The sequence below is a fragment of the Phalacrocorax aristotelis genome, chromosome 6, assembly GCF_949628215.1.
Source record: "Phalacrocorax aristotelis chromosome 6, bGulAri2.1, whole genome shotgun sequence".
NCBI classification, from domain to species: domain Eukaryota; kingdom Metazoa; phylum Chordata; class Aves; order Suliformes; family Phalacrocoracidae; genus Phalacrocorax; species Phalacrocorax aristotelis.
This window is the reverse complement of record NC_134281.1, coordinates 919,141-944,062: the sequence shown is the minus strand read 5'-3', so window position 1 is coordinate 944,062 and position 24,922 is coordinate 919,141. Positions and strand designations below refer to the sequence as shown.

Below are 24,922 nucleotides of genomic sequence, written 5' to 3'. Positions count from 1 at the left end.
CATCGCTCCGCCTGCCGCACTGCTGATGTTCTCAGGAGCTGGCTCTTGCTCCGGCAGGGTAGCGGGCTGCCACTGCAGTGTCAAGCTGCTCCAAGGGTAACTTGCCCTGTGCCAGCCCCCCACCACCAGCATGGAGGGGAAGCTGCTCTTGCAAGTGTCTGACCGACAGCCATTTGCAAACACACAATCATTTCAATCCTTCACTGTCCATGCTAAAAACTCCTCTGGCCCCTTGCTTTTTGCTGGAATTTGACTTGCTACTGATGTGCGGGAACGGACTCCGCAACCTGTAAGGTTGTAAAGTAGGTATGTTTATTCAGCGCTGGGCAGCACGGGGGGTCATCCCGCCAAATCGTGCGCGCCCGCGTGCCAGCTGGTCTTGGATTTAAACAGCAAAGCGTTACATATACATAAAGTCTTCCAATACGCCTATACATATGCATGACCTGTCCCCGCTTTGTATTAAAATTAGCCCCAAGAAGTCGTTTCCATAAACTCCTCCCAACTGCGCTTGCGCAGTGCCTCCCGGTGGTGGTCGCGGGGGTCGTGGGGATGAAGGCTGATGACTCCTCTTCGTCACCGCTAGTAACCCCTTGTTCTTGCGCAGACTCACTTGCTCCTTGGCTCTTGTCCAAAACGCAGGGTCGGTTTCAGCTGGTTCTTGAGACAAGTTTCTGTTCTTATCAGGAAGTGTCCTTCACTGAGAGACTACAAGACTCCTCGCTTCAGTCACCTTGTACAATAGTTAGATAAGTGTTACGCAGTAGTCAGACTTTTATAGTTACGCTCTGAAGCCCCTTTTCAGTCCCCCCTTTCTACAAAGTTAGTAAATTCTTTTACTACACCCTATTCTAATACAGTGTTTCCCTATCTAACATCTTCTCAAAATGTTTGTTAGATTCAAGTTTTCGTCAAAGTTGGTTCTTCTTCCATTTGCTGTAGGAATCCCCCATACTCTGAAAACACCACAAGGCACACCGGACTGCTATACAAAGGACTATGAATAAAGCTATGATTATTATTATAGTGACAAACAACTGCTTTAGCCATGTTAAGTTTGGTAACCAGGAGGTCAACTTTTCCAGCAGTTGAGTGAAACCCCAAGAGGTATCATCTTGGGCTACCTGATGTGGGATTTTTGTCTCTTCCCAAATTTGGGAAAGATCTGTTTCAATCTCTGTTTCTTTATTTATGTATGCACAACAGCTGATATTAATGATGGTGCACACACCTCCATCCTTAGCAGTTAATATGTCTACAGCCAATCGATTTTGCAAAACCACTTCGCTCAAGGAGACTTCTGTCTGCAAATTCTTTAATGCATCAACTGTGGCATTTTCAATTTGCTCCAAAGTGGCTAAAACGTTCACAATAGCTTTTTCTAACTCACTTACCCCTAAAGATGGTATTATCCATCTCACAAAACTGTCATAACCTGTGGGTCTTATTATTGGGGGTTTGCCGTCCGCTTAATCATAGTCCATGGAGTTCTCAAGATTCCAGATAATGGCTTCTGGTTGTTAAATATCTTTTCATGGGGCATTAGGTAACCTACAGTACAGATACCATCCCAATTCTCAGGTAATCCTTTCCTTGCTCGTCCATCACCACACAGCCACCAGAGCCCTTGGGGAGCACATTCAAAGGTTAGGTTATACACTAGTCCTAACAAGATTTGAGGCGGACATGTCTTATTCCTAGTGTCATTAAGACACAAAGAGTCTGAACATTCACACACAGTTCCACTAACATTCTGAAATCTCCCTACACTCGGCCCTCCAGATCGCCGTTCTAGGAAAATCAGGTTCCCACCTTCCAAGCCTTCTAGTTCAAATTTAGGTCCATTAATGCCAGTATTACAGGGAAAACTGGGAATTTCTGCTGGGCTCTTGGGAAGAGGAGTTGTTTCTAACCCCCAACAAATCTTCTCACCGGTTGGAAGCCATGTTTCCTCCAAACCAGGTAAACATGAACTTGTACTCAATGACCAAAGTATAGTCTCCCCATTTGGTAAGGTGGAGTTGCTGAAGTTATAGGGCCAACTCCAACTGGAGAGAGGCACTGGGATTCCTAGGAGAGGTAGTTCCATATTTCCTCTGAGAAGAGCTGTACATATCCAACAATCTGATAAACCAAAAACCTTGCTCATATTTTGCATCAATTGTATATAAACATTTTCTTGCCAAGTAGCTACACTGATTAAATACATAGGACTTAAAAGCAAAAAGGCCTTAGTCCCCATTCTGGCTCCGCAGTTTAAGTTTCAAAGGTCCCTGGGCTTCAGAAGTCCAGACTTTTCCTGGTGCTTTCTTTACTCGAGAGTAGTGGATCCAGGGCGTCTGTTCCTTGATCTTGATTGCAGTGAAGGAGGTAAGGAGTACCTGGAAAGGTCCTTCCCACTGTGGCTCCAGGGTTCTTTCTGCAAGAGACCTTATATAGACATAATCTCCAGGTTGGATGTTATGTACAGGTCCATCTAAACCTCTGCTTTGAGTCCCGACCACATGTTTCTCAATTTTCTTGAGTTGTTTGCTTAATGCTACCATGTAAGAGGTCATAATTTCATCCCCAGCTTGTGTGGACATCCCTTTCTGCATTCCATAGGGTCGTCCATATAAGATTTCAAAAGGGCTTAGTCCTTCTTTTGCTCTTGGCCTAGTTTGTATGCGCAAGAGAGTCAAAGGGAGAGACTGAGGCCAGGCCAAGTTAGTTTCCTGTCCCAATTTCACAATCTGCTGTTTGATTAAGTGGTTCATTTTCTCTACTTGGCCACTCGACTGAGGCAATATGGGGTATGAAGCTGCCAATCTATACCCAAATGGTGGCTAATTTGTTGCACGACTTTTGAGATAAAATGTCGTCCTCTGTCAGAGGATATGGCTGCTGGAACCCCAAAACATGGTATCATCTCTTGCATTAACATTCTAGTTACCTCCCAAGCCTTGGCTGTCCTGGTAGGGAATGCTTCTGGCCAACCTGAAAAGGTGTCAGTTAGTACCAATAAATATTGATACCCCACTTTTCTTCAGAGTTCCGTAAAATCAATCTGCCATTGTTGCTCAGGCCTATTGCCTTTCCCAGTTTGGCCCATTTCTGGTCTGGGGGTATTTTTGGGATTAGTCTGGAGGCAAAGATTGCACTGTTGCGTCACCTGACTCACAGTGGTATATAGATTTCTAGCCACGATTTCTCTAATTAAATGTTTATAGAAAGCCTCTGTTCCCCAATGCCTTTTCCTATGTTGTTCTCTTACCAGATGCCATGTTAGATAAGAGGGAATGATTAGTTTCCCTTGTGGGGTGGAAGCCCAACCTTCTTTGTTATACAACCCTTCTAGATCTGTGATAAGCTTCTGATCTTCCATGGTATATTCTGGCTTACCTTCTAGAGAAATTTGCCCGTCCGGGACCAAAGCCCCTTTTACTTTTGCCTTTGCTTTGGCTACCTGTTTTGCCTCTCTGTCTGCCAGCTCATTTCCTCTTTCCAATTCTAAGCTCACCTTCTGGTGTGCCTTAACGTGCATAATCACCACTTTTTCAGGGAGTTGGACTGCCTCCAGCAGTTTCAAGATCTCCTCTGCATGCTTGATATTTTTGCCCTGAGAATTCAATAGTCCTCTCTCCTTCCAGATTGCTCCATGCGCGTGTACGACCTCGAAGGCGTATTTTAAGTCTGTATAGATATTCACAGTTTTGCCTTGGGCCAATTGCAAAGCGCAGGTCAGAGCAATTATTTCTGCCTTCTGTGCAGAGGTATTCATGGGTAGAGGTCCTGACTCTATTACTTCTTGACTGGTGGTAATGGCATATCCCGCATGTCTCTTACCACTTAAGACGTAGCTACTTCCATCCATGAACCAGTTTTCCCCATTTTCCATAGGACTGTCTCTCAAGTCCAGACAGCTTGCGTATGTTGCTTCGATGGTCTCCAGACAGTCATGGTGCACTGGTTCTCCTGTGTTTCTGCTGAGGAAAGAGGCTGGGTTGACAATGTTAGTAACTATGATCTCCACATCATCTTGTTCTACCAGTATAGCCTGATATCTCAAGAATCTTTGTGGAGAAAGCCAGCATCCACCCTTCGCTTCCAATACTGCTGATATTGTATGGGACACCAATACAGTCATTTTCTGGCCCAGGGTGAATTTTCGGGCTTCCTGTATGTTTAGTACTATAGCCACGACCGCTCACAAGCATCCAGGCCAACCCTTTGCAGTTGCATCCAACTGTTTGGAAAAATTGGCAACTGCTCATCAATATGGGCCCAGATCTTGCACTGATATTCCTAGGGAAATCCCCTGCTTCTCATGGGACAAAAGAAGAAACGGCTTACTCACATCTGGGAGTCCTAAGGCTGGGGCCGACATTAAGGCCTTTTTTAATAGTTCAAATGCCTGTGTGGTCTCTTTGTTCCATTTAAGGTGTTTCGGTTCAGTGGTTGTTAGTGCGTATAGCGGTTTAACAAGCTGTCCATAATTATAGATCCACAGTCGGCACCACCCAGTCATCCCCAGAAAGGTCCATAATTCTTTCACTGTTTGCAGTCTCTGAGTTTGGCATATTGCCTCTTTGTGGGCCTGTCCCAGAGTCCTTTGTCCAGCACTGACTTCATAGCCCAGATAAATCACCTGGTGCTGTATTACTTGGGCCTTCTTCTTAGATACCTGGTACCCTTGGAGCCCCAAGAAATTTAGTAAACTCACCATCCAGGTCATACAATCGTCCTCTGTTTTAGTGGCAATCAGGATATCATCCACATATTGTAACAGTTTTCCTTCCTCAGACGGGGCTTCCCAAGATTCCAAGTCTTTTGCAAGTTGACTGCCAAAAATGGTAGGGCTGTTCTTAAATCCTTGTGGCAACACCGTCCAAGTGAGCTGAGTCTTTCGTCCACTTTTAGGATTTTCCCATTCAAATGCAAATATTTTCTGGCTGGCTTCATGGAGAGGGAGGCAAAAGAAGGCATCCTTCAGGTCTAGAACAGTAAACCAGGTTAGTACAGGTGTCAATACAGTCAACAAGGTATATGGATTCGCCACTACTGGATAGAGGTCTTCAGTTATCTTATAGCTCGTAGGTCCTGAACCACCCAGTATGATCCATCAGGTTTGTGGACAGGCAATATAGGGGTGTTAAAATCAGATTCACATTCTTTCAATAATACTAATTGTAGAAATTTTTCTACCACTGGCCAGATTCCTTCCCTATCCTCCTTCCTCAGGGGATACTGTTTAATTCTTACTGGTTGTCGGCTCTCTTTAAGTTTAACTTCAACAGCTGCAGCATTCTTCGCCCTTCTGGGTACATTGGTGGCCCATACACTGGGATATACCTGGTTTAGAATATCCTTGTTAATTTTTCCTTTTGCGGGAAGGCTAGTTAAGGATAGACTCAGTATTTGGATGTACTGTTGGTCTTTTACCTCCAGAGTAATTTCTCCCTTTTCAAGTGTAATTTTTGCACCCAATTGCTCCAACAAGTCTCTTCCCAAAAGTGCCTTTAGGGAATTGGGCATACATAAAAATTTGTGGATGCCCCATTGTTTTCCTAATTTATATCTCAGAGGCTTACAAAAGTATGCCTTTTCACTTTGGCCAGTCGCTCCTTTTACCATGATATAATCATCTCCCAGGGGTATCAAGGCTTGATTTAAAACCGAGTACATCGCCCCTGTGTCAACCAGAAATTCTACCTCTTGTTGTCCCTTCCCTAGCTTCGTTAAAACCAGTGGATCTGCTAGGGTAGATTCCCCAGGTCCCTGCCAATTTTCCTTCATATGGGCCACTATTCTTTCTGTCTGGTGGGTTTGTCCCTGCTCCTTGTTTCTTGGACATTCCTTTTTCCAATGACCAAATTTCTTATACAGGATCCCTGCCTAATCGGAGCGGTTCTCACTTGGGTCTCCTTCCTTCCTCTTCCCTAATAACCACCACCATTCTTCTCTGTCCTTGTCTGTATCCTTCCTCTCTATTACTAAACACCCTCCGTGCTTCATCCAGTAACACTTCCAAGTTTCTGCTTTCTGTGGGACGCAACTTCTGGAGTTTGCGCCTAATATCCCCTGTGGACTGGCCCAAAAACAGGAAACTAGTTGTTGTATCCCTACTTCTGACCCAGGATCCAGCGGTGTGCTGCGGCGCATTACATCCCTCAATCAATCCAGGAGTTCAGATGGGGACTCAGAAGGACCTTGTTTTATTGCGTGTAATGCTGACCAATTTATGGTTTTGGGGATGGCCCTCTCCATCCCCTTCAAAATCCATTCCTGATACACCTGCAATCTTTCCATATGCACAGTCCTATTCACATCCCACTTTGGATCTTGGAGAGGGAAATACTCCTTAACGTCCCCTCCTGTAGTCTTACAATGATCTTCAGCCAAATTCCCTGCCGTTTTTAAAATCAATTGTTTCTCTGTCTCAGTCATGAATTCCAATAATAACTGTATATCATTCCAGTCAGGGTTGTGTTGTTTTATAATAAACAGAAAATGTTTAGTTACACATACCGGATCATCTCTGTAATCCTTTGCAACACTTTTCCATGCTTCTAAATCAGTGGTGGAAAAAGGTACCTTAATTAGCATTGTCCTGCCATCAGGCCCTACTGCCTCTCAACGAGGTGCTTGTAAATCTGTTAGAGTAGATTTCTTCCTGGTACGGGAGGATACACGACTATCCGGGGTAGTGGAGGTCGCATCCGAGTCCGCACCCTGTTCCTGTGATTGAGGGGGAGGCTTAAGCAAATCAGTTAGATCTTGTTCTGGTGCTTGATGGACTTTACCCATTCTCGAACACCTTTGTCCAATACTACATGCTGAGCAGCACCATCTCAGTTTACCTTTAAATTCTTTGGTATTTTCCCACTCAAGGGTGGGTGCTATAGGGTCCTGTGGCGGCACCATTCCACAGTCCCTTTGTCACTCCAGAGGGTTTTGGAGGGTGAAAAACATATCTGCATATGACACTTCATCCCACTTTCCTTCTCTCCTTAAAAACAACATTAATTGTAGGAGGGTATTATAATCAATTGACCCATTAAGTGGCCACTTAGCCCCATCTTCCAATTTATAGATCGGCCACCATTGATTGCAATATTTAATGAGAGTTTTCTTGCTCTCTGTACCTCTGGTTCCAACAATGTCCTTCCAATGAGCCAATATACAACCCAGGGGACTCTTCTTTAAAATGCCACCCTGAGCGTTACCCATTTCTCTAACTTTTTCTACCTGTCTTTTATATTACTTCTTGTTAACCCTAGTTCTTCGTTTCAGCTTCCACGCAAATCTTTTCTTGCAGATCTCTTAGTTTTCTCCCAATCTCCCTCCCACACGTCCCAGATTTCCGGAATTAGAGGTTTCTTTCCATACACAAACTTCACTATTTCAGATTTTTGATGGGCTTTTTCCCAATAATAAAACCTTGGCATTTGGGGAAGGCACTTGAGGCACTCTGCCTTCTGCCTGCTAGATAAACAATACCACCTTTTCCCGACAAGATTTACATTCTAGCAGTACCCAAGTCGGATGCCAATTGCCATGCAGTCTAGTGGTAAATCCACACGCAAAGCAAGGAATTACCCCTACTTGCCCGCCGATGTGGGGATTTGAGAAAGTGTCCAGAATAGACTGTTCCCAATCCAGAGCCACTTTCTGTCCCACAGGAGTTAAACATGCCCCCTTCAAGTAAAAGCGTTCCTTTCCCTTTCTTATCCAATTTCCTCCCTCGTTTAAATATTCCCAGGGTTCCAGCCCAAACCACCGACAGAGTGACTCTCTTAGTTCTGCCACTTTGATGATTAGCCAGTTCCCCAATACTTAGGAGAATGGCTAAGCACCACCGCAGCTCAGTTTACACATCAAAAGATTTACAAATTTTATAAACGTTCCTGGCTTTTCAGTCTCGGGCCGTGCTCCTCGCGGAGTTACGGAACTGCAGATCAGGACTCCCACTCACTTCACAGCGATGCTGTGTCTCAAACACACATACACACGAATTTTCAACATACAATACGCGGGTAAATAAAACAGATAATTATCGCTCTAGTTGATAACCCTTCAGCAGCTGCAAAGATTCAAATGATCCTTGTGAGAGGTCCGCTTACCCTTCTCCTGCTTCTTATAGTCTTTAACAGGTCCATCCTGGCTCCCGACACTGGGATGCAGCGGTGACCTCAGATTTGCTCGATCTACCCCCAAGATCGCTGCGGCCGCTGCATTGGTCAGCAAATCTCTTTGTTACCATGCAGGGTACCCTCCACCCATACAGGGACTGTGCTGTGCGCCAGACATCTCTGTGCGGTTTACCGGCGGCCCCGGCCAAGCATGGGCGACCCCGACGATTTACTGGCCCTTCTTGTAAAACATACCGTTTAATCCGCGGCTTCAGGAGGTTGTTGCCTGCTCCCGCGGTGAGCGGCTGGCAGTGGAGGCTCCTCCGAGGAAGATGCTCGGGGCGCGCCTGGGGGCGTCCGCTCCGCAGTCAGTCCCGCAGCCGAGCAGAGTCTCCTGCCCGGCTCGCCAAAGCGGCGTGCGGGAACGGACTCCGCAACCTGTAAGGTTGTAAAGTAGGTATGTTTATTCAGCGCTGGGCAGCACGGGGGGTCATCCCGCCAAATCGTGCGCGCCCGCGTGCCAGCTGGTCTTGGATTTAAACAGCAAAGCGTTACATATACATAAGGTCTCCCAATACGCCTATACATATGCATGACCTGTCCCCGCTTTGTATTAAAATTAGCCCCAAGAAGTCGTTTCCATAAACTCCTCCCAACTGCGCTTGCGCAGTGCCTCCCGGTGGTGGTCGCGGGGGTCGTGGGGATGAAGGCTGATGACTCCTCTTCGTCACCGCTAGTAACCCCTTGTTCTTGCGCAGACTCACTTGCTCCTTGGCTCTTGTCCAAAACGCAGGGTCGGTTTCAGCTGGTTCTTGAGACAAGTTTCTGTTCTTATCAGGAAGTGTCCTTCACTGAGAGACTACAAGACTCCTCGCTTCAGTCACCTTGTACAATAGTTAGATAAGTGTTACGCAGTAGTCAGACTTTTATAGTTACGCTCTGAAGCCCCTTTCACTACAGTGCATCTCGTCCCAACACAGCGCACCCTTTTCACCTTGTCCTAAAGCCAGCCAAGGATTCATTTGCTTGAGTTTTACTTCTCAAATTCAGGACCGTTCACCAAAGGACTCCAGAGACTTTCTGGAGAAAACTCTGATTCCTGCAAAACACGGGAACGGTGGTACAAAACCAGTCCAAAAGCGGCAACGGAATTGGTGAGAAAGGAAAGTATTTGGTTGAATCGTTTGAAGTTCTTGGGGTTTTTGCTTGTTTGCTTCACTATCTATAGTCAAAGAACATTTTTGAAAAATCATACATTTCTGAAAAATTTGTCACCCAGGCTGCCTTGTTTAGGTATGAACTGAAAGAATCTACCCAGCTGTCTAACAGGTCACCTTCATAAAATCCTGAACACCCAAAAAAGCCAGAAACCCAGAATTTTCTCATGTGGAAAGCTAGTAACGAGAATTAAAAGAAAAACCCAATTCATCATATGGACATCCAAACTGTGATTAAAAAAAAAACCCTGCAAATTGTGCTTAAGTGACTGTTCCACAGTCACACAGCAAGTCAGTGGCACACTAAGCATATAGCTGCTGTGCACAGTCATATGCCCACTCTGAGATACATGATGCTGCAAAATCCAGATTATTCATTTTTATATTCCTCCTATAGCCCTAATTATGGATGTTACTGGTTTCAGTAAGCTAAGCTTACTGTACATGTTCTTCAGTTATGTGCCAATGTTATGAGACAAATAATGTAGTCCAGGGTAATATTAGGACACTTTCTTTAGTTGGATGATTGCTATTTCCATCATTCTGTTTATTAACCCTGAAGAGCGAGAGTAAAGAAATCCACAGTATCCTCTGGGATACAGCCTGCTGTTTGACACATGCCTTCAGGACACCTCACGCACCTTCACACCCTCCTTCAATGGACAGACACAATTCGCCCGGCATACAAAACCTTCCAGACAAATAGCCAGCAATGTTCTTCTTCAGGTATAAACCAGCCGTGAAACCAATGCTGCCAGCTCATCAGGAGCTGCTATCGTCTGTAAACAAGTCTAACAGATCTACCCAGTGGGCACCTTGCTTTAACTGAACGTTTCTTCTTCTGGGAGCCAATTCGATATCTTGGCTCTGGGAAAGGGGGTTCATAATGGACATGAAAATACAACTCTGGTTTTGTCTTGAAGACAGAGTGTAATTTTTTCTCTCCTACCAAAACACAGGCTCAATATTGTCTATATGGAAAAAATACATTGACTGTTTGGATAAATGAGAATACGTATGCCAGTCTGACAATGTGCACTGACTCCCACAGAATAGCACGGCGAGAGTTCCTTTTTCCGCCCACATTTGCAACACTACATCCCAGTTTACGTATTTATGTCGCACCAACTACCAACATATCTATGGCCCACTTCTACAGGAGATAGAAATGAGATAATATGCTGTTGAAAACTAGGTTTTTTTAATCCCATAGTCACTTAAGGCGGCTTTGGAACATACAGGAGCTTTCTATAACCAAGGGTTGATCACAGAATGAGAATTAACGGAAACCACAGAAACCGTTCTGAGTTTTGCCAGGGTCAGCTCTCTTCTGTCCCATAAAGTGCTGAGCAGATGCCATCACTGTGGTGCATCACCGTGTTCCCACTGAAACCAACTGCAAAATTCTCGTAAGGCTTCCACAAATACAGCAATTTCAGTGGCAGCCAAGGACACTCAGACACTCGCAGGGCTGCCTCTGCACCTTTCAGGTCACAAGGGAGGACATCCTCTAATTCACTCCTGGACCCTTCTCAGGATAAGATCTTTACAAAAACGTGAATGCAGTTACATGTATTACCCTGCCAGTGTGCCTCCCACATAGGAGGGTTTGTCCTCAATCCTTAGGCGAAAATTTCTCCTTACACCCACCATCACACATTGTGCCATGCAGTGCTGGTCTAAATGGTTTTGCCTCTGTCATTCATAGAGGTAACGTCTCCACCTACTTAAACTGAAAGATACTTCAGCATTTACAGAGCACGTCAGGAGTTTTTAGGAGGAAAGCTTCAAGTGAACTGTGGTATTATTGTAAGAAACACTCTTGCACGGGTATTAGACAAACAGATGTCTTCAGCTACTGTAGGACCTGGCCACTGGCAGGAAATAATTCTGCAAGCGGTGCTTGGACAGATTTCAAGGGCTGAAGCTCTCACCTTTCAATCTGAGACCAACTGGGAAAGGTCAGAGCTGCTGCTGATAGGCCAGACATATGGAATTAATTTAAGTGTCTGGCAGACACCTTCACCAAAATACACGAAGAATTCTGCTATTTAAAGTAGCTCAGCAAGCCGAGTTCGTTATCCCACTTGAACCACAAAGCTCTCCCTTACTATAGGCGCTCTGCAGCATAGAGCTAAGCACAATCTGTTAAAACCAGCGTGAGCAGTAGGACACATAGCCTGGGACCTGGCCTGCTTGGGTTGCCTGCTGCTGCCGGGAGCTGCACTAGCCAGGCCAGCGCCGTGCGCGGTGTGCCCATGCTGCTCTGCAGGCATGGAGCCCACGAGCAGCACGCTCCGCACTGTGCTAGCCAGCAAACCACGCCAACGTTATCTGCAGCTTAGAAAATACTGCGGTAAAGGTGTAGCATCAGGGGCTACTTCAGCAGTCGCCAGGGACATGACACACGGGGACCTGCAGCCACCCTCACGCCCCGTATCACGGCACTGTCACCGCGCTGGAAGGGCCTTGCAGGCTGCCAGCGATGGTTTGTTTAGAAGATGCAAATGTGCCCAAGCGGCTCTCTCTGCTTTAGCTTATTTTTCAGTTCTCACCAAAGAAGCCATTTCACAGAAACTTTCTCCAGTATGTTTATTACCCAAATTCCACGGTTTTAATTCTATATTTTTAGACTTGAATCACAAGTTAAAAATAAACTGATGGAATAAAACCCACACCTTCCCCCTCTGAGACACGCTCTCACACACATACTTCTCAGGCAAAAGGAAAGCGGTGCTTCGGGAGCTGTAATGGCAAGAGTAGCGCTCCAGGCGTCCTGCTCGTTATTAAAATGTCACAGCGGAATCAGAACGTACATCGGAAAATAAAAACAAACAGTGCTGCTGCCAGCGTGGGCTGCCACTGCAGAAGAACAGGCCGCAGGGACAGGTTGCGTTTGCGTTTATAAATCCAAAGCTGGGAAAAGGTAAAGACTTCAGGGACTTGAAGGAGGGGGAGGGGAAAAGGTGCCTCTGCAGCTTCGTGCAGTTCACGCTTTGCCATACCGACGCAGCCACGGTGTGGGAGATACGTAGGGTGGCCCGCCGTTCTTTATGTCCTGAAAAAAACCTTTAGCAGCTAGTTTTTTTAAATTTAAGAGGCCCGTCCTAGTGCTGGAGACACACCCGAGAAAACGGCCAGAAGACCAAGGGAATTCGGTGCTTTCCATAACGAGGGAAGTAAAGGCGCCGGCCGCCGCCGGCTGGGCAACCCACGGCCAGTGCACGCCGCCGTCCCCCCGCCCGCCCCACCGCCCCTCACGGCCGGGCCCGGGGCACCTCCTCCCGCCCCCAGCCACCGCCAGGGCAGCGGCCTCCGCCCGCCATGGGGCGCTGCCGCCCCGCCGCCGGCGCGCGGGAGCGGCGCCGGGCGGGAAGCGGAAGGGGCGGGCGGCGGCGGTGGCGGGGCTGGGGAGGGTGGGAGGTTCCGGCTCGGCTCGGCTCGGCTCGGCTCGGCTCGGCCCGGCCCGGCCTGGCGGGCGACCATGGCGGAGACGGGCGGCGGGGCGGGGGCGGGTGAGGGCCCAGTCCTGGCCGCGGAGGGTGCGGAGCTCGCGGCCGTCATCGGCGCCACGGTGCCCACCGGGTTCGAGGTGACGGCGGCCGAGGAGGTGCAGGAGAAGCTGGGCTCGGCCTCCAGGATCAGCAGGGACCGGGGGAAGATCTACTTCGAGGTCCCGGCCCGGGGCCTGCCGCAGGTCCGACCCCGTCCTGCCCCGCCCCCGCTGCCCCGGCCCTCCCCGCTCCCGGTGCCCTGGCAGCTCCGGCGGTGGCCGGGCTAGCGGTGTGGTGATGCCAAGGACCTGAGCGAAATGCTCCCCTTCTAACGGCATTCGTTACCGAAAGCACCGCAAAAGTACACCGTGGCTGCCTTGGGCTCGGGAGCTCTCTCCAGATCTGTTTTGGTTAGCACGGGCTGATGAAGTCAAGGACGGGGAGCTTAAATCGGTGCAGAGGAGCCTTCCTCTGGCTTTGCGCCTGAACGGGTAGCCCCCGTACAAACAAGACAGTCTATTAGGCCTATCTGTAAGGTGGCAAAGTTGTAACGACAACCGACATGATCCCCCAGACGTGCCTGGTTTGTAACATGCCACCCTGGTTTCTCGTTTCTTCCAGGTCCATCGGCTGAGGTCAGTGGATAATTTATTTGTTGTTGTTCAGGAGTTCAAAGACTATCAATTTAAAGAAAACAAGGTGAGTTGCTCCTCATTCTTCAATCGGTTCTGGCTTTTGAAGTGTTCTTCTCAAATTTTAGACTAGTTTCAGAAAGTATTCTGTTTCACAGACAGGTTCGGGGTTTATTTTATTTGTGATATTACCCCAGTTCCTCTTTGCTGGATTGTAAGGTGCGCGCACAGTCGCGTTTGACACGATTCTTCAGCTAAATGTGCTGCGTGGGCGAAACCTAGGATGAGAGCTGATACCATGCTTGTCGGTCATGCTTAGGCACAGGACAGTAAAGTATTGCTTCACTCACTTAATTTAGTGTTAGCCGTTTATTTGATTGAAGTAAATGATGAAATACTATGGGTCCTGTGACTTTAAGTGCAACTCAGTTTAGTTATGGCAAAAATGGCACAAAAACCTGTAAGCTTTGCTTGAACGAGTAGTGGGTGACATGTTTAGGAAGCTAATTGGAGAGACTTAAAAAAGGATGCCTTTTAAAGGGATGGAATAACTTCAAAGCACAACTCTTGTTTTTTAAAGGAAGATGCTCTAAAGGATTTGGAAGATTTGGTTAAAAAGCTGCCTTGGACTGACCCATTGAAAGTTTGGGAGCTGAACAACAGCTTGAAAAAGAAAAAGACAAAACGCAAAAAACAAAATCTGCAGAGTTCTGCAAGCAAAGAGAAGTTGAATGACGACGGAGAAGAGGAAGGAACAGATCAAAAAGACGCGAGTGAGCAGGAGGACTGTGCCCAAAGCGCTGCAGGTGTAGAACCTGCTAGTGGCCAGGATGCAGAAAAGACAGGAGTGGCATCCCGAAACAGGGAGGAGGAGGAGGATGGTAACGAACAATCAGATGCTAAAGACGATCTGCAGGCAGGTTCTGGGAGCAACACCAAGGCTGGTGAGGGCGACACGAGTGAAGGAGAGGCGAAGGTGCTCAAGTTCCGTGTTACGTGCAATAGGGCAGGAGAGAAGCACAGCTTCACATCAAACGAGGCTGCGAGAGACTTCGGTGGAGCTGTGCAGGAGCACTTCCAGTGGAAAGCTGACATGACTAACTTTGATGTAGAGGTATAGTGTGGTGCCTTGGAAGTACCTACATTTCTATTGTAAAAGTTCTTAGTTCTTCATTCTGGCGCTTAGAGATCTCCAAAATGCCTTCAAAAGATGGCTCTGGAACTAAAACGGGTAATGCTGAAAGCATGGCCTCTTCAGAAGCATTCACTTCATTGGCATGTCATGTGTGTCCTCAGACCCCACCACTTGCTACTGCTTTGGCTACCTAACAATAAGCTCTTTTGTGTCCCAGCGAGGACACCTCTTCTCTTCCTCGGGTGCCTCTTTTCCTCTGCAAACGCTGCTGTCTTTGCCTCAGGTTAACTATCAACATCATGACACCCAGTGCAGCTGAGCTGGTGCTCAAAAGCTTTCTGCTCTCCCTCAAGCAGAGCAAAAGCTCTGGTCCCAAGTATTACCTCCTCCTGTAGTGTTCGGTCACGTTCATAGTTAAATATAACAGAGGTGTCTTCTGCATTACTTTTACCCTCATTAAATCTTTCCTTAATGCACTGTTTTATATGGTGTAAGTTAACAGAAGATAGTCCATCTACAAGCTGTGGTTTTACGGGTGAAGGGGACAAAAACGGTTAACGCTAACTGTCCGGTGTTTATTTCTGATCGTAGGGAAAGCAGAGATCTGGGAGGGACCACTGGCAGATGTGGTCCAGCAATGGTGCAGGACCCTGTTTCTGAGGGGCAGAAGGACTAGGTTTTTCTTGCAAGTCTATGAAGGGCTGGCCCGCTGTTCTACAACAATATTTTCACAGCTACTTTGCAGGTGCTTCACTGTGACTTGCAGGGCTTGCCCAACTTCTCCCCTGTACTTGAAAAACAAAACTTTGTAAAAGTCAGCATTATATGGTTATAGCACTTTTTGAAGTCTTGTGTAAAAGATTCTGTGTGAACGAGAAAACGTGTGACTGCTCTCCTGAATTTTGTGCATTGCTGCCATTAAAGTGGTGCGTTGCTCTTCTTCCAAGAATGCTCTTTTATACGTGGTTCCTGTTTTGAAACTGCCATCTAAGATTCTCGTAAATATTTACCAGGCATATTCTGGAAAACCTCTGTTACTCTTGAAATTTAGTTTGTTTTTTCTTTAGGTTCTTCTGAATATTCACAATAATGAAGTAGTTGTGGGTATTGCATTAACTGAAGAGAGTCTTCACAGAAGAAATATTACACATTTTGGACCCACAACTCTTCGTTCAACTCTCGCTTATGGCATGCTCAGGTCAGTGTGATTGCATAGTATTTTTCTCAGTTAACAAGTAATTTTGTTTCAGAAATTAGATCCTTTATCCCCCTGCTGCCTCCTCAAAAGCCATTTCTGTTAATTCCTTAAAAAATAAAAAAGGGGAAAAAAAAAAAGCATAGCTGCTGAAACAGTGTGCTTTGTAATTAACAGTGGATGCTTTCCCGCTAAGCAAAGCAAACGTTTGCTGTGTGGCCCATCTTTAAAATACTGTGTCACATTCTTGAAAGTATTTCACTGTATTGCTGCTTACAGAATGCTAATTAATTAATGGAAAAAATCAATCATGTAAAAGTTTTTTTTGTTAGAAGGGTAGAATCAGTGATTAAAATAATTCAGTTCTCCATCCTTACAGAAATTCACATTTTAAGACCTTTCTCACCATATTTTGTGTCTTTTTCTGTTCCTCAGACTCTGTGATCCACAGCCAACGGATATCATAGTTGATCCCATGTGTGGTACAGGTGCCATACCAATAGAGGTGATTCTTCCTGTGTTTTTTAACTTAATAAAATTTGACAGTAGCTGCAACTGAATAATATGTCTAAGTTTTCTTGGTAATAACTGAAGAGCAGACTCCAAAAGTATCTCACCAACTTTTAAAGAGATTCAAATGCACTTTTTTTAAGTGACCCCATTTTTCTTCTCAGAGCTGTAGCAGGAAGAAATGAAATCCAAAAGTATTTTGAGCTTTTAAGGTGCACAATACCTGTGACAGGTATCTGTTATAGAATTTTGAAGTCACTGATATCCCGTTCCAGTTGCTTTGTTGTATTCTGTCATATCTGAGTAATTCTTCGTTTGTTTTGTTTTGGATTAAGCGATGTTCTTGATGCTAATGTTGCTTATTGTCAATACTTCCCCCCAGGGAGCTACAGAATGGCCTAGCTGCTACCACATCGCTGGTGATAACAACCCACAAGCTGTAAAGAGAGCAGCAAACAACATCTGTTCTTTACTAAAGAAAAGTGAGAATAAGGACAGGTGAGAAGAGTACAAGTGATTTTCTTTTCCTGTAGTACTGTATGTAAACAAATCCGTTTTGCATTGATGCATTTGACTCTCTCGTTAGTATTTTCCTGTTGCTAATGTTACAGACCTCCTCAATTTAATAATATTCTCAGTAAACAGTGTGTGAGATAAACGTCTTTGCCCTTGCAGCAGCACTTCCCTGGGCATACCCTTAGACATCATTCAGTGGGACATTTGCAATCTCCCTTTGCGGACTGGTTCTGTGGACATCATTGTGACAGACATGCCGTTTGGAAAGAGGTGAGGTATCGCCAGTAAAGCTGCTGCGCTGAGCTGCCGCGGCCGCGTGTGCTTGCCTGGCCAGGGTTAGGGTTCTCTCCAGTTAGTTACTTAACTGGGCCTAATTAAGAAGTATTGATGTACTTCATATTAAAAATGCAGATTGAAATTAATAGTAAATGTGGTCCTGAATGAGCTAATCCATATCTGAAAAACCAGCAAGAGTTAACTGTTTTTCAGTGATCACAAAGGGGATCTTAATTTAATTTGCAGGATAGGGTCAAAGAAGAAGAACTGGGATCTCTACCCAGCCTGCCTTATGGAGATGGGCCGGATCTGCACTCCAGGGACGGGCAGGGCTGTGCTGCTTACGCAGGACAAGAAGTGCTTTGCCAAGGTATGTTCTGTGAGAGAAAATCAAACCTATTTACACTTGAAAATACATTGGGGAAAAACTGTAAGCTGACTTCATTACAGAAGATCATCTAATTTTAGAGCAATAATTAATAACATTTAAACGCAGTTTTGGAGCAGGAGAATCATTTGACATTGCTGTCAGATGTGATATAGAATAATCAAAAATAATTTCTAAAGCAAATTTACCCATATTGCCTTATCTTGAAGCTGCCACCACTCTCTGGCTGTTCTTTTGGCTTGTAGGCCTTGTCGCGTATGGGACACATATGGCGCAAAGGTCAGACCGTGTGGGTGAACGTCGGGGGACTTCACGCTGCAGTGTATCTTCTGAGACGCACCTGGGAAAGAGCAGAAGAGAAAAGATCGGTTTGGTAGCCAAGATTGTTTTGGTAGACAAGAGACACCTCCAGAATTAGTCAAATAGCAGCCTGGTAAAGCAGACACCTGAGACCATAGGTCTGTCAATTCTGAGGGAAAAAAGCCAAACAACCTACGTAGAAATTGTGTAACACGAATATTAAACCAGGGATCAGCCTGAGAGCTACTGGTTGTACTATGTGTTCTGAAACCTTGTTCTCTAAACCACCTCTTTCTTCCCTGCCACCCAAACTGAAATTCAGTAGCAGAATTAGCAATGCATTCCTTTGCCTGAGCCTTCTCTACCACGACTGTTGTATTTTTCAGTTAAATGTTTATTTCTTCTGCTTATAGGAGAAAACATGTTGAGGCAGCTTTGCAGGTAACGATTTATTTCCCAAACTGTAGAAATTGTGTGTGTATCTTAAAGTGACTAACAGGACTACTAAGACTGTCATCTTGAAGGCTTTAGAGGTAGTACCTCTTTAACGTAGGATTTCCCCAAACTGGAGTTTTCTAATTTATACCATTGCCAAATGTAAACTAAGGTAATAAACCAGTGTCTGTTTTTTATGGCCTGGTAAGCAAATGCCAGTTAGTAAACAGTATGCCAGTGCTACTGTTTTTCTTACCTGTTACCTCTCCTTAGTGCTAATTATTAGTAAATATCTAATCCATATTTTAATGTGCCACTGCCGCGGGTGAGGGGGGCAACACACACAGCCTTAGCAAACTGTCTGTAGTTGCTATCTGAGAACAGAGATACCTGTAGCAATTATATTTAAAAGTTCATGTTCTCAGTGTCTACTGTAGGCACGTCAAGGTGGCAATATGTTTAAATTCATTAGGTGATTTAACTGCCATAGTTATGCCACAATATTTACAAAAAAGACACCTGTTGAATAACTTGAAGTGGCAAATATTTTTTTCTCCTGTAAACGTACTGCATTTTCTCAAGCCTCTTGTTCTTTGCTCATCAGAGGCTAAAAACACTCGTTACCCGTTTGCCATTTTCATTGAAGTGTATCCATGCTAAGTACGTGTAAGTGTTTGGAGGTGAATTAACAGGTATTAAAGTTTTAGAAGTTTTGCAGAGGAGATAAATCTTAATCATATTCTTTTTCTGGTCTGTGTCCAGTAAAGGATAATGCAGACCTTTATTTACTACACTGTGTGCCTACAGCGTCCATGTGATTCTTTCCCAGGCTGCATGGCTTATATGATAGTGTCACAGCGACGCACACAGTTGTTGCATGAGGCCACTGCCTAAATACTCCTGCTGTAGTGAACTTTACAGCTTAACCTGGATATATTACGTTCCCAAAATGTGTTAACACCTTGGTGGTTTGTTACTGTTAAGATTTTTTTTTTAAAGGAAAGCCAAGCACAGTAACATTTTAAGACCTTACAGTGTGCATTTTGAGGGTGGGTTTGTTTGGGGTTTTTTTCCCTTGAGTTAAAGGCCAGAGTGAGATTAGTAAAATGCCAGCCATCCCTTTTGGCCTGAAAGGTGATAGGGTCATGTGTTTGGTTTGTTTTTTTTTTTAAACCACAGCTAATGTTGAATAGATTCAAATCAGGCTGGTGTGATTTAGCGAACTAGGCTTTAGCTAACATCAGGAGGTGGGAACTGAATTGACCTCTGCAGAGAATTCATATTTGATTTTTGATACTTGTCACACTAAAATGTACGGGCCTCTCCTGTCATATTTCGTGGGAAACCATAAGTTTGAAATCATTAAAGAGTGCAGGAACGGAAAGATGTAGAGTGATATATGTGTATCTCTGCTTTCTTGTATGTGTAAATCTGCTCCAAGCTAAACTGCTTCAAGTTGTTCATCTTAAAGACTGCAGTTCTGTTGATGCTGAGGAATAACAGCTTTTCTCAATCAAGACAATGAGCCTCATTGTTTATATTGCTGTGTACTCCCACAGTGCCGCTCACCGTTCCTTACGCTAACGGTAAGTATCTGAGATATGTGCGCCCTCCATGATGTGAACTTACTGTTCTCCTCTCACAGAAGGAAAGCGGGGGAAGAGACTTATGTGAACCAGGGCCAGCGAGCAAGCCTCCCCTTCAGCTGTACCGGAAAAAAATGTATCAGACACAGGATGGCTCCTCTGGTGTCATTCTCTACCAATTTACATACTTCTCCCGCACAGACTGCTAGGGGGAGAATACAGAAGTTACGAAAGGACCCCTCACACAAGCCTTGCTGCAGAGCATCAAGTATTCTACAAGCTGGTAAGAGGGGATGAGACAGACGAGGAAAAGGTGCTGTCTTGGTACTTGCAGCACTGTAACCTGCAGTGATGGTGGAGAAAAATACCCCAAAGTGCCCTGACGCAGGGCATGCCGTGGTCTGAGGGCCGTGTGTGGTCACACGCTTGAGAAGGCAAAACATCGCCTGAGGAAGCTTACCCGCCCTTCCAGGGGGGCTGAGCGGCTTCAAGAACGTTGTTAAAAAGGTGTTGCAGAAGGTATGCGGGGGCAGCTGCAGCCTGGCGTCTCCTGCGGGGGGCCGGGGAGACTGTAGGCGCCCTCCCCTCATCTCTGGTGAGGGGCCAATGCCCGCGCTAAAAGGGGCGCTCGGTGGTCCAGCTTGGCGGTTGATTCTCAAGCGGGACGGCAGGCGGGGCCGCTTCTCCAGGCGGGAGCAGGAGGCTCAGCCGCCAGTCCCCGGGCGAGGGGTGGCCTGACCCCATCCGCTCGGAGCGGGCTCTCCCGCAGGGCCCTGCCGCCCCGGGCCGCTCCCTCAGCGCCGCCGGGGCGGGAACGCCGCCCGCTGCCGCCCGCCCCCGCCGCGGCCAGGCGCACGCGCGGCCCCGCCCTGGCGCAGGCGCGCGGCGGCGGGGAGCGGGCTGGGATGGCGCCGCCGGGGCCGGGGCCGGGGGGCAGCGGCGAGCCCTGCCTGCGCTCCGTCAACACGCGGGAGCTCTCCGAGGTCGTCTTCAACAACCGCAGCCCCCGCTCCGTCCTGCCCGTCTGGGTGGACTTCGAGGGCCGGCCGCGCTGCTACCCGGTCCTGCAGCCGCGCACCGGGCGGCTCATGCACAGCTACCGAGGTGGGTGCGGCGGGATGCGGCCTGCCTTCCCCCCCCTTCCCTCCGGCGGGGCCTGCAGACCGCCACCGCTGCCCGTCGGGGACACCTGCGGGGCCGCGGCCTCTGACCTCGGCCGGGGAGCAGGTGGGCTCCTTACGGGTGTCCCTCAAAATGCTGCTTAAAAAGCACGATAAGGGCTGCCTTTCCGCCTCCTCTTCCAGGTCACCTCTGGCTGTTCCGGGACGCGGGGACAAACGACGGGCTCCTCGTCAACCAGCAGGAGCTGTTCGTGGCGGCTCCCAACGTGAATAAAGCCGACATCACGCTGCCAGGTGAGCGGAACGGCCTGCCCGTGCCGTGGGAGGCAGGGAGTCTCGTGCTTGATCTGTGGCCTTTAGTGTAGGGGTCTAGTGAGACATCAAGTCCTTAAAGAATAAAATCTACCTCAAGTAGTGTACAGTGTTGGGCACCGTGGTACATTAAGGATATAAAGCTACTGGAGAGGGCCACGAAGTCGGTGAAGGGTTTAGAGGGGAAACTGTACGAGGAGCGGCTGGAGTCCCTGGGTTTGTTCAGCTGGAGCAGAGGAGGCCGAGGGCAGCCCTCATGGCGCTCTGCAGCTCCCTCCTAGGGGGAGGAGGAGGGGCAGGGCTGGTCTCTGCTCTCTGGTGACCAACGCCAGGACCCGAGGGAACGGCAGGGAGATGAGCCAGGGAAGGGTTAGGCTGGGCATTAGGAGAAGGCTCTTCCCCCCAAGGGTGGTGGAGCCCTGGAACAGGCTCCCCAGGGAGGCATCACGGCACCAGCCTGGTGATATTCCAGAAGCACTTGGACAAGGCCCTCAGAGACACAGTGTGAATTTGGGGTGTCCTGTGCAGGGGCAGGAGCTGGGCTCGATGGTCCTTGTGGGTCCCTCCCAACTCAGGACATTCTATGATTCTTTGAAAAATAGGAAGAGATCGTGAGGGTCTCTACACAGAACAACCCTTGAGTGTCAGTGCCCTGTATTGATGCGAGTTAATGACAGCCCTCTTGTTTATAGATGTCTCTGGTGAGTTTCACAGCGTGCCTCCTGACAGGAAACAAGTTCTTTTCTTGCCTTTATGGTGAATTTAATGTGTGGTGAATAATGCTGCGGCACGTTACGTTCTGTGTTCGTGTACGTGCGGAAGTACTGTCTGTGTTGGAGGCGGCAGCTAATGAGAGGTCGTGTGTGTTTGTTTTTAACGTCAGTGTTCACCCTGAAAGAGAGATGTCTCCAGGTTGTTCGCAGTCTGGTCAAACCGATGGACTACAGGAAACTGGACATTGTTCGATCACTATATGAAGAGCTGGAAGATCACCCTGATATTAGGAAGGATCTTCAGCGGCTTTCTCTGGAGAGAAGTGAAATGCTGAGGAACGGAATTCTGGAATAACATGACTACTTACTCCAGACTCTTTAAATCGCAAACCACTGAGTTTAAGCAGGCATAGTGACTGCGAAACATGCCAAGAACTAATGTCTGTGTTAAGTTCTGAAACATAAACTCAGTTAAATTGATGATGGTAAGTCAGATCCAAAAGACTAAACAGCACGTAGAAGCACGCCACGTTCTTATGGTTCAGTACACTTCGTATGGAGGCGTTGCGCGGGCAGAGCTCAGAAGCTTTATTTGGGCCATCTCGGAACAGTGCATAGGGACGTAAGATCAGGTCATCTATTTGGAGAAGATGCATACAGATTAACTTTCCTTGTATTGGGCAGTAAATTACACCAAGGATTAATTTAGTCAGACTCTAATGATTATAATAGGCAGACCAACACCAGTTTTGCTTGAATAATTTGTTTGTGATGGAATTTCACTCACTCACGCTTAGCCTAGATTTGCCTGTGAATCACAAAGCGTGGGGGGTGTTCGTGTATGCAAAGGTTTCCATCACCACCTGCTGAGGACCTGACCTGAAGCGTTAGCGTTGGTGGAAAGTTGATGTGTAATGCTTGGGGTTTTTTCTGCCTCTTACCTTTGCATTTGTAAACCCATGTCATACCCACTCTGAGGCAGACACGTTTTTCCACAGATCATACCTTGAATGCCTTATTTGTCCTTCATGATCATATTCTTGCCTAGTTGATCTCGAGGTGATCCAACCCAGTCAGCCGTATAGACTGGATCCTAGTTTTGGGGCACCTTTATCCCCCACACCTGCTTCCCCAGCTTCCTGTACAGGCAACCAGGTAGTCTTCCCAGAAGGTACATGCTTTGAGTCCTACCTTTTCCTGTTGCAGTGCACGAGTTCAGGTCATAGTGGGAGGCTTTTTTGGAGAGCGTGGACCGCTCAAGTTGCTAGTGCCTCCTAAGGAACAGACAGGAGATTGTATTGGCTCCTACGGGCCTATTGCTAGATCCAGCTCACTGACAGATCCACGCTTTATTACAGGCTAGATAAGCAGAGGAAACGTTTCTTTACCCATATTCCATTCCCCCCATACCTCAATTAGAACGTGTCTTTGAATGTACACATGTAATTCAAAGGAGCGCTGCTTTGAGCGGACACATGAATTGTCCACCAAGTAGCAGATGTAGTGCTGTTCAGCGTTAGAGCAGGTTGATGGGAGATTATAGCAGGTTAGTTCTGTGGCGTACATTTCTCTCCTGTTTTACGTTCTAAGAAAGACAGCTGTGAAAGAGCAACATATTCTGTAAGTATGAAATGTCTCCTTTTTGTAGGCTTTTCTTACATATTTGAAGTGTATGAATTGATCTTTGTCATAAAAACATAAATCCACACTAACTTTTTTACTGTAATTCTGTCAACTTCACAGTGCTTGTGACTGTGTGCTCGTACTCCTGCAGCACTCCTCAAAGTCATTCCAGCTGGTCAGTAGCAGACTTTTGGATTGAGCTCAGCCCCCTGTTGCTGCAGGGCTCCGTGGTGGCTAAGGCTAAACTGTTACCGTAACTTCAGGCAGTGCCTGTGCGTGAACGAAGCTGCGTTACAATTTCTGCGTTCACACCTTTCGCAGATCTCTGCCAGAGGAAAGCGAGCCTGCGCAGGCCTCGCGAGCAGACATCAGTAAGTCACCCAGCTCCTAGGGAGCCCGCAGGTTTGACGGTGCTGCAGTGTGCCCATGCGGCTGCCGTCCTGCACACACCCGAGAGGAATTTCTCTCCTGATGGCCTTGTGACGCTGTGCGTTACGATGAATGTGGCAGTACCGCCAGCCAGGCGCAGAAAACTGGCCTGCTTGACCCTGTAGTTTTAATGTAGTAGGTATTAGGTCTTAGGTTTGACAGATCTCTATGTATCACAAACATTCTGTATATTTCTGATTCATATGGGGTCTGTGATCTCGTGTTGCTTATTAGAATAATTTACATTTATTCCGTTATTCTGTGGCTTCTGGCATACATCCAGTCGGTGATACTTCCCTAGTACAATGTTTGTCACTGCTAATGGGTCAGATTCCTTGGATTTCTGCATGTTAGCAGGCAGAAAAGCATGCAAGCATCCATGACTTGCCAAAAACAAACATACAAAAACGACCTCATGATCTCATCACTCACAGGAGTGTCCTGTCTTTGCTTAACTTCTAGTTACCTCTACCGGATTCCAAGGCAACTCAAATCCTTAGCTAAAGAGCAGCTCCTGAGAGGCAACAATTAGTTGTGGATGATTTGTGTTAATTTGCTGTGGTTCAGCCACAGCCATTTTCTAAGGGACATTTTCTGTTCTCTCTTTCAAAGATTGACTTGAGGGCAGTTTGTTACCCTGTAGAAATAAACCAAAGACCCGTCAGTCCCTGGACAGCCTGGTTCATGAGGGTACACCCAAAGTTCCTCAGTGACTGTTCGATTTAAATTACATAAAAATGCAGGAAAAATTGTCACGGTAGAGATCATCCTTAACTATGTGCTGTCATCTACAGTCACATATCTACACAGTCCCTCTATCGCCTGTCCCTCATCAGGGACTGCTAGCTGTCTCAAAGCTAGCACCTGATTTTTAGTACCAAAGTACATTATTTGGGTGTAGCTTCACAACTTCATGTATTATTTCATTC

The 24,922-nt window shown here is 46.8% G+C and overlaps 3 protein-coding genes and 1 long non-coding RNA gene across 6 annotated transcripts in view; 2 read left to right on the top strand and 2 right to left on the bottom strand.

Annotated features, from left to right (window-relative positions):
- The window catches only part of LOC142058430 (uncharacterized), a 40,622-nt gene extending 32,249 nt beyond the window's left edge, over positions 1–8,373 (bottom strand). For both annotated transcript variants that reach the window (XR_012660978.1, XR_012660979.1), the window contains exon 1: positions 8,103–8,373. This is a non-coding gene — a long non-coding RNA (uncharacterized LOC142058430). The remainder of the gene's footprint in view (positions 1–8,102) is intronic.
- On the bottom strand, positions 303–8,453 carry LOC142058429 (endogenous retroviral envelope protein HEMO-like). The gene is given in 3 exon segments (XM_075095575.1): positions 303–1,453; positions 1,456–2,419; positions 8,367–8,453. Coding segments are annotated over 2 exon segments (1,329 nt in total). The 5' UTR covers positions 2,243–2,419; positions 8,367–8,453; the 3' UTR covers positions 303–911.
- A 4,290-nt stretch (positions 8,454–12,743) lies between these two features.
- On the top strand, positions 12,744–19,593 carry THUMPD3 (THUMP domain 3 tRNA guanosine methyltransferase). Of its 2 annotated transcripts, none has more exons than XM_075095573.1 (9): positions 12,744–13,025; positions 13,444–13,521; positions 14,035–14,568; positions 15,657–15,787; positions 16,220–16,289; positions 16,677–16,792; positions 16,973–17,080; positions 17,333–17,456; positions 17,720–19,593. In XM_075095573.1, exons 1-9 carry the CDS (start codon positions 12,813–12,815, stop codon positions 17,849–17,851), a joined length of 1,506 nt encoding a protein of 501 aa, XP_074951674.1. In that variant the 5' UTR covers positions 12,744–12,812; the 3' UTR covers positions 17,852–19,593. The 2 variants fall into 2 exon arrangements, with proteins under 2 accessions (XP_074951674.1, XP_074951673.1); XM_075095572.1 differs by having other exon boundaries at positions 16,970–17,080.
- A 1,063-nt stretch (positions 19,594–20,656) lies between these two features.
- LOC142058428 (von Hippel-Lindau disease tumor suppressor-like) lies at positions 20,657–23,653 on the top strand. Its single transcript, XM_075095574.1, has 3 exons — positions 20,657–20,899; positions 21,100–21,210; positions 22,112–23,653. The coding sequence occupies exons 1-3, from the start codon at positions 20,701–20,703 to the stop codon at positions 22,294–22,296; spliced, it is 495 nt and encodes a 164-aa protein (XP_074951675.1). The 5' UTR covers positions 20,657–20,700; the 3' UTR covers positions 22,297–23,653.
- The last annotated feature ends 1,269 nt before the right edge of the window (positions 23,654–24,922 follow it).